Here is an 8475-nt window from a genome sequence, read left to right as displayed (position 1 = left end):
AGAAGAGGCAGCTGTGCAGCAAAGACACAGAATAACTCCAGCTTTGTGTCTTTTTCCATCCTCCACAAACTGCATCCTTTCTCAGCTCAACACGAAACGCGTAATATTTTGTCTGTATACGGGACGATTCCGTTTTTTACGGGACGGTTGGCAACTCTACTAACTAACCTTATGAATAAAATAAAGTTCACTATAAAATCAAAGCACCCACCCAGCTGTATAGAAACTCTGTCATACTAGCTAGCTACGAGTTATTGTAACTGATTGTAAAAAGTCAGCACAAGGAAAATAAACTCCACCTAAACTTGGTTTATATCTGACCCAGATAGTTATTTTTACACACCGGCCAGCATCTGGCCAATCCACCACCTTTCATTGTTTATACTGTTACAAAGAAGAAGAAAAAAAGTCACCAGGCCACCAAGCAAATGCCCGGTGTGCCCAATGGCCAGTCCAGCTATGGTCGTGCCATCAGTTAACCCTTCGTGTGCCAACTGTGGCACACGTGCCTAGGGTTGCCGACCCCTGGTTTAAAAAGTGTCACAAGTTTCACTAACTTTTACTTTTTAAGTTTTTGAGGTGAAGCTTTCAGACCCAGGGCCTTTTCATACACCTTCTGAGCATCTTCAGCGAGCTGGTTCAAGATAAAATTTAGAAGCCTGTAGGTTGTGGTGATAGAGAAACCCATTGATAACGGGATTCCAATTATTGGAATAAACCTGCATACTTCCTCTAGTACCATGAATACAGCTGATACTGCAAGCTGGGCCGACACCTTCAGAAGGAGATCACGTGTTATTTTCTTTGCTGCCAGTTGTGAAGTGATGACAGCAAGGAGGTCAGTGTATGGCACACCTGAGATAGCGGAGAGCCTTTTCAGAGACTTGATATCAAGACCAAACCCACAAATATAATCTGTAACAGCACCCACCATCAGAGCTATGTCAACAACAATAGAAAGCCCAGGAAGTGGAACAGCAGCTACACCTCCAGAGACAGCACACAAAAGATACAATCGGCGCTTGAAAGCTTTTTTCTTCTTGTTGATGATCTCCAGGCTGATGTTGGGCATGGCGCGCAGCAGAGCATGTCTTTTGTGTTCAGGAAGTTCTCTGTCTAAGGTCTCATATAGCTGAGAGAAGTCGTACAGGTGGAGCTCAAAGCTGGACATCAAAAAGACCTGTGGAGACTGGATCCCAGATCCTCTGAGTCCTGCATCACATAAGGAGTACATGTCAATTTGATTAGATGTGAAATAAATCATAAAAAATGATGTTTTCTCAGTCAGCTCAAACAGTAACCTTGCTGACACTATAGAGCTGTAAATGATTCTAATTCATAGCTTAGCTTTGTAGCTTATTATTGATTTGAAAAGCATAAGATGTGCAGTGTTATTTTATGACCTAATTATTATATAATTACCCATTTATAAATAAAATTAACACACATAAAAAAGAATACATGCAGAAATCTCACTCAGGGATAAAGTATTTCATAGGATACTCACCTTGAACACAGTTTTCCCTCATTTTTGTAAGAGTCTTCTCTTTACTGAAGTCTTTCTTTCTCTCTGCAGCTCGTACATCGTTGTCAATCTTTGAGCGAACAAAGTAGAACCTTTTCTTCATCTTCTGAATCTCCTGAGTGAGTTTCACATCATTTTCTCTGAAGCGAGTGTCTGAGATGATGATGAAGAAGTCAAACTTCTCAAATCCAACAAGCTCCAGGTACTTATCAGCTGGAAACTTGGTGGTGCCGATTCCAGGAAGATCCCATAAAGTAACATTGGGATACATTGGATGAGGGTATGGTGTATTCTCTAAGGTTGTTTCTGTTACACCAGTCGGGGCAGCTCCCTCATCTCTGTTGTCCATTCCCCTGAAGGCATTAATAAAAGTGGATTTACCAGCACCAGTTTCACCTGTGATGGCGATATTGAGTGGAGTGTTCTTCTCTTTATTCAGGAACTCCTCAATCTTTGCAATAGCCAGTGGTTTGTCATTCTTCAGCAGAGCTTCCTTGATTTCTTCTTTAATTACTCTGTTTCCGAATTGGTTATCTGCGTTCGTCCATAACAACTGGTACCAAAAAAAGAGAATGAAATTTACTTTTAGAATGAATTAAATTTGTTTATTTAACAAAATAGACATTAAAATATGACACACTTGGTTTCATCTTACACAATTAGATTATCTGGTCCTTTAACATACCAAAGCCAGTCTCTCCGTCATCATTGACCCACATCAATATGTCTGTAGATCAAACAGGAAGATGGCATCTCCACTGCCTTACACACTACACTATTTCTCATCTTGAGTAACAGGGGAACTATATCAGGACTTAATAAACTTTAATTCAGCTTTCAATACAATCATTCCACCTATACTGTTGACCACACTTGTTGGCTTATGACTTCATAACCTTACTTTCTAACGGGCCCAGCTGAGAGTGAAATATTAGTATTCAGCTGTTCACTGTGTTTCCAGCCTCCAGAAAAATAAAGCTCTGCTGGCTCTCTCCATCTATCCACTTTGCTATAAATTGACCAAGACCAGAAAGCTAGTAGGCAGCTACGAGCCAAACCCAGAGCACTAAGCATCACCTGAGTCTCTGTATTGCGGTACTATTCCTCAAAAGATTTGCAAATGTGTACCACAGGCAAAGATTTGTACACATTTGTTTCACACAGGGACTTATTCTTGTGGATCATATTGTTTGCATTTGCAACCCTTTGGGAGGCAAATTTCTCTCCATATTTTAGAGTCCTGTCCATCATTGGATCCGCACACTTATGTGAGCAGGTTTTCTCAACATAAACTACATCAAGTCCAAGTGATTTCTCATCATTATGAAATAGTGATATGGTCCTAAAAAGTAGTTATTGACTGTATATAAAAATTGTTACTAGACAAAGCGTAATTACTGTGACTTAATGGCAGCGCTGTGATTAATGCTAAGTCTGTAAAGTCTTTGTTACAAAGTTTTGGGTTTTTTTTGCCAGGTTTACTTCCTGCTTTCAAATAGACTTTATTCATAAAGCTTTTTCCTATCTTGGTAACCTAAGCGCTTAGAGTTCACATGCATACAAATAGTTCTTTGCCTCTCACACACCAATCAATCTCCTTTATTTTAAATGATACTCTACTTTTCTCTTTGTAAAATATAACGCTCTAATGTTAGAGTAAGTTAGGGCAGATAAGAAAAAAATATCGAGCTTAGGATCTTGGTACATTTATTATAGCTGTAGACGGTGTGGCTGTCAATATAATGATACCTGGAAAGCTTGTTTCTTCTTGGTAATGATTTCCAGGTTGATACTAGGAGTGGCCAAGAGCAGAGCCTTTCTTTTGAGTTCAGGAAGTTCTCTCTCCAAGGTCTCATATAAAAGAGAGAAGTCATACTGGTGGAGCTGAAAGCTGGACACTAGGAAGACCCGTGGAGACTCAATGCCTTGTGTTGCCAGACCTGTGTCACAGAAAGAATATAGTGTGAGGGCTAAAAATATACAACCTATCAGAGAACTTGGTGTTTGAGGGTTCTGCACAGTATCTTCGCTGTTCCTAAGGGCGCACTCATGTGGACAGAGACATTTGGAGTAACTCTTAAAATAATAGGGTTACAGCTCTTAATGCTCCAAAAACCACTGGGACCACTTTGGACTTAACCTTCCAAAACTGTTCCAGTTGTTTCATCGGATGTTAATGTTGCTGTCCCCTGGGACACTGTCACCTTTGTACAATCTGCAACTTGGGTCCTGCCAGCAGTAGTAGGCTCCTGCCTCGATAGATCTGATACTTAGGGCTTGTTACTGTGTTGCTGTAATCAGAGCCTCTGTGCTGTCTTTTATTCTGACCTTTTCTAGCCACTGGTAAGATTTCTTGAGGTCAGCCCTTTGCTAATGAAATGGTGCATTCCATGCAGTGACTTTGATAGTTTCTTTGATAGTTCATTTTCCTGTTTCTCATCATCATTTGTCTTCAGCATCTGGAGGCATTCTTAGAGCAGCTCATCTTCCTCTTTCACAAAGGCTTTATGTTTCATCCTGGATTGTGGCTCTGACACTCAATAATCTAAGTGAGACTTCTATTCATTGTGAGGAGTTTTAATTTCTTGACATCAGTGGCATATATCTCCTGCTCTGACAAGCTTATTACTCCAGCTGAGTATCTGATGACCAGTAAGATGTATGCAGTTACGGCTTGGATCTTAATTCTACCGTTCAGCACTATCTGACCTCCAAGATGTATTTACATGTGGCTGACTTTCATACAACTTCATCATCATAGCTGTAGATTCTGCTGAGGTGGATCAGTTAACTGATGTCTCGTCCACTCCTGCCATACAAATTCAAGTCATCCATGTATGGGAGGTGTCAGATGGTTAATCCACTCCTCATTTTATATCCATATTTGTGCTTAGCAATGAGCTGCTTTAGGAGATTGAGGCCTATGCAGACAATCTTGTAAGACACATGACCTGAAAAACTCCTTTTTAACAAGAAGAAACCTCCAGCAGAACCAGGCTCAGGAAGGGGTACCATCTGCTGGGACTGTTTGGGGGTGAAGGGTGAAAGACAAGACAAAAGAGATGAATAACTCATACTTGATGTTGAGTTGTGTGGTTGCATTGGAGTTGGACCTCTGATTCATAGCCTTTCTTGTAGTCAGTCCAGGCAGTGCTCAGTATGGTCTGCCTGGTCTTAGGGTGCTGGTAAACAGGAGCTGGTCTATGCTTTTTCTGATGCCCTTTAGACATATGTTTATGTATTGACTCATGTGCCTGCTCAGCTTTGTTCCTACAATACCTGAGAGGAGCTTCCATGTTGGGGAGAGGCAGCTTTTTGACCAGGTGTTTGGTGGCGTCATACCCTTATTGGCATCCTTAATGATCAGAATCGTTCTGACAAGTGTTAGCAAGTCTGGATGAGTATCTGCTGGTAGAAGCCCCCTTATTGCTATTGCCAGATGATCATGGAGTGCTGTTAGTTTCTTAAGCCAGTAGGCATGGATCAAATCCTGCTCCCAGTCTACTCAGTGACCAGTCTTGGTTGCTCAACAACTGCGTCATCATCATTCCAGAAAGTGATCTTACTCATGTATACATGATCTCATATGACACTCACCTTGAACACAGTTTTCTCTTATTTGTGAAATGGTATTCTCTGCATTAAACTCTCTCTGACTTCTTTCTTCAGATCGTAAATCGTTGTCAATCTTTGATCGAACAAAGTAGAACTTTTTCTCCATCTTCTGAATCTCCTGAGCGAGTTTCACATCATTTTCTCTGAAGCGAGTGTCTGAGATGATGATGAAGAAGTCAAACTTCTCAAATTCAATGAGCTTCATGTACTCATCAGCTGGAAATTTTGTGGTACCAATTCCAGGGAGATCCCATAAGGTAACACTGGGATACTCTGGATGGGGGTATGGTGTCCCCTTTTCAGTGGTTTCTACACAATCCGTAGGAGCTGCACCTTCATCGTCGTCGTTTATGCCTCTAAAGGCATTAACAAAAGTAGATTTACCAGAACCAGATTCTCCAGTAATGGCAATTTTTAGTGGGATGGTGTGCTGGTCTGCTGACTCTTTGACCATTCCAACATTTAGTGGTTTGTCATGGTGTTGTAGAACTTCTTTCACTTCTTTTGTAACTGAGTCACATTCAGATTGAACAGCCATGGTTGTCCCTGATGTCTACAGTAAGAGAGAGTCTGAAACACAAATAACAAAAAATGTTTCAAATCAGAACTAAATAAATTTACGTTTTTGTTTTCAATTCATGAATATACAGCCCTGTTTATGGGTATGATTTTTTTCAGTGGAATGAAATATGGCTCTAATTTGATGTCAAATTTGTGAAGTTTTGATTTCTTAAAACTACAGAATTTGTGTCATACTTTCTTGATCAAAATCTTATTATACATTTGATCTGATGCACTGAAATTGGCTTACTACTGGGCAAGTCTATTATGGGCTTAGCCACAAAAAACTTTCACTGGCCCCTTACAGGTAAGCCCCTTGATGCCACTCACTAGTTTCACATGCTTTAGTTTTTTTCCCCTTTGAGTGCAAGTGTTGAGCTTAACAGGGTGTTCTGTTAGGAATGGCATCTGGCATAAATATATACCAAATCAAAAAATTAACTAAATTATAAAGGAGTGGCTAAAAATGGCTTTTTTTGTTGTTGTTGTTGTAAGTTTTGGGGGGTTTGCACCCACAGCCTACAATGGGGCTGCCCAAAATGCTGGGATGTAGCTTCAATTGACATAATGATAAATATGAATTGCTAATTTTATTTTATTTTATTATTTCTTTTGTCAGAACGTTTTAAGCTGAGTCAAAATGAGATTACTGTGTATTACTTTATACTATTTAGATTACTGAGTTACTGCCTCTGTGTAGTTTTCATTCCACCCTGACTGCACTTCTTTGTGTGTGTGTGTGTGTGTGTGTGTGTGTGTGTGTGTGTGTGTGTGTGTGTGTGTGTGTGTGTCCTTACATTTTAAGTTAAATTTTTAATTAAGCTTTTCTTCAGTGGGTTGAGCAAAAAAAAAATGCATAAAAATGTGAGTAACTAAAGCATATTTAACACAATTCCTTCATTTCAGGGGCTCTAAAGTAATTGGACAATGTAAATAAGTGAAAATAAAATTTTCAATTCTAATACTTGTTTGAAAACCCTTGCTGGCAATGGCAGTTGTTTATTTGGTTGGCTGTTGTGAAGGGGTTTCTCTTCTACATTGAAATGATGCTGCAATCATTCATCACTGTTGTCTTCCATGGACATCCAGGTCTTTTTGTGTTGTTGAGTTCACCAGTGCTTTCTTTCTCGGGATGTACCAAACTGTAGATTTTGCCTCTCCTAATATTCGATTCCTCAGATGAGGTTATTCTGTTTCATCTGTAGAGAGAGAGCTCCTTTGACTGTTCACAGGAAAATATTCCAAATGCAAACACCAACACTGTATGCACCAACACAAACCAACTCCAGGTCTTTTATCTGCTTAATTGATAATGACAGTTCTGGGTCTTTTTGACCCAGCATTCGGAGTTCTTATGTTTTGGTTTGATTTTGTATTCTGATTGTCTTGTTGTGCTTTGTTGATTATTATTATAATTCTATGTTTCAGTTTTTTCTGGTTAAGGGTTGAGTTCTTAGGTTTTATTTGTGTGCCCTCATGTTTAGTGTAGGTTTAGAATCAGAATACTTTATTGATCCCTAGGGGAAATTATTTTTTTATTATTTTTCGTTACAGTGCTCCATTATAAAAAAACAGTAACAGACAATACACTAACTAAGAATAGCACAATATATACAGGCATATATATACATAAGTCACTTATTAATAAATAGCTGAAAAGGGAAGAACATGTCCAAGAAGGGTGTAGCTGTTGCAGTAAACAGTGTGTTAAGTGGAGGAGTTGTACAGGGAGGCAGAGGCAGGAATGATTTCCTGTGTCGTTCAGTGGTGCATTATGGGCAATCTCAGTCTCTCACTGAGCGTGCTCCTGCGACTGACCAGCATGTCATGGAGTGGGTGGGAGGTGTTATCCAACTTTGTCTTTATCTTGGACAGCATCCGCCTCTCTGACACCACCTTGAGGGAGTCCAGCTCCATCCCCACAACATTACTGGCCTTACGGATCAGTTTGAGTCTGTTGGCATCTGCGACCCTCAGCCTGCTCCCCCAGCATGCAACAGCATAGAGGATCGCACTGGCCACAACAGACTCATAGAAAATCCTGAGCATTTTCTGGCAGATGTTGAAGGACCTCAGCCGTCTCAAAAAATAGAGACGACTCTGGCCCTTCCTGTAAAGTGCTGTGGTGTTTGTAGCCCAGTCCAGTTTATTGTGAATGTGTACTCCAAGGTATTTATAGTCCTCCACAATGTCAACACTGACCCCCTGGATTGGGACAGGGGTCAAGTGTTTCCTGGTCTTCCTGAAGTCCACGATCAGTTCCTTGGTCTTTGCCACGTTGAGCTGCAGATGATTCTGCTCACACCACGTGACAAAGGAGTCGACCACAGCCCGGCACTCTGTCTCATCATCCATGCTGACGCATCCAACCACCGCAGAGTCATCAGAAAACTTCTGAAGATGGAGGTCTCTGTGCAGTGGCTGAAGTCTGTGGTGTAGAGGGTGAATAGGGAGGGGGAGAGAACAGTCCCTTGTGGTGCACCTGTGTTGCTGATTACCTTGTCAGATACACACTGTGGGAGACGCACATATTGTGGTCTTCCCGTCAGGTAATCAACAATCCAGGACACCAGAGAAGCATCCACCTGCATCGCTGCTAACTTATCACCCAGGAGGGTCGGCCTGATGGTGTTGAAAGCACTTGAAAAGTCAAAAAACGTGACCCTCACAGTGCTCACCAGCTTCCCTGTCCTTGCTGAAGAGAAGCACCCCCAGAGCATGATGCTGCCACCACCATATTTGACAGTGGGGATGGTGTGTTCAGAGTGATGTGC

The 8475-nt window shown here is 41.0% G+C and overlaps 2 protein-coding genes across 2 annotated transcripts; both read right to left on the bottom strand.

Moving 5' to 3' along the window:
* Window positions 1-559: 559 nt before the first annotated feature.
* Window positions 560-2231, bottom strand: LOC102200490 (interferon-inducible GTPase 5-like). Its single transcript, XM_005755341.1, has 3 exons — window positions 2211-2231; window positions 1508-2078; window positions 560-1212 (listed from the first exon to the last, which is right to left on the bottom strand). Exons 1-3 carry the CDS (start codon window positions 2229-2231, stop codon window positions 560-562), a joined length of 1245 nt encoding a protein of 414 aa, XP_005755398.1.
* Window positions 2232-3259: 1028 nt separating this feature from the next.
* LOC102200197 (interferon-inducible GTPase 5-like) lies at window positions 3260-5678 on the bottom strand. The gene is made up of 2 exons (XM_005755340.1): window positions 5123-5678; window positions 3260-3465 (listed from the first exon to the last, which is right to left on the bottom strand). Exons 1-2 carry the CDS (start codon window positions 5676-5678, stop codon window positions 3260-3262), a joined length of 762 nt encoding a protein of 253 aa, XP_005755397.1.
* Between the last annotated feature and the right edge of the window lie 2797 nt (window positions 5679-8475).

This window comes from Pundamilia nyererei, unplaced genomic scaffold (assembly GCF_000239375.1).
Source record: "Pundamilia nyererei isolate P.nyererei 1_Seehausen unplaced genomic scaffold, PunNye1.0 scaffold01253, whole genome shotgun sequence".
Classification (NCBI taxonomy): Eukaryota; Metazoa; Chordata; class Actinopteri; order Cichliformes; family Cichlidae; genus Pundamilia; species Pundamilia nyererei.
The sequence above is the reverse complement of the archived record's forward strand: the minus strand, read 5'-3'. Positions and strand labels throughout refer to the sequence as shown.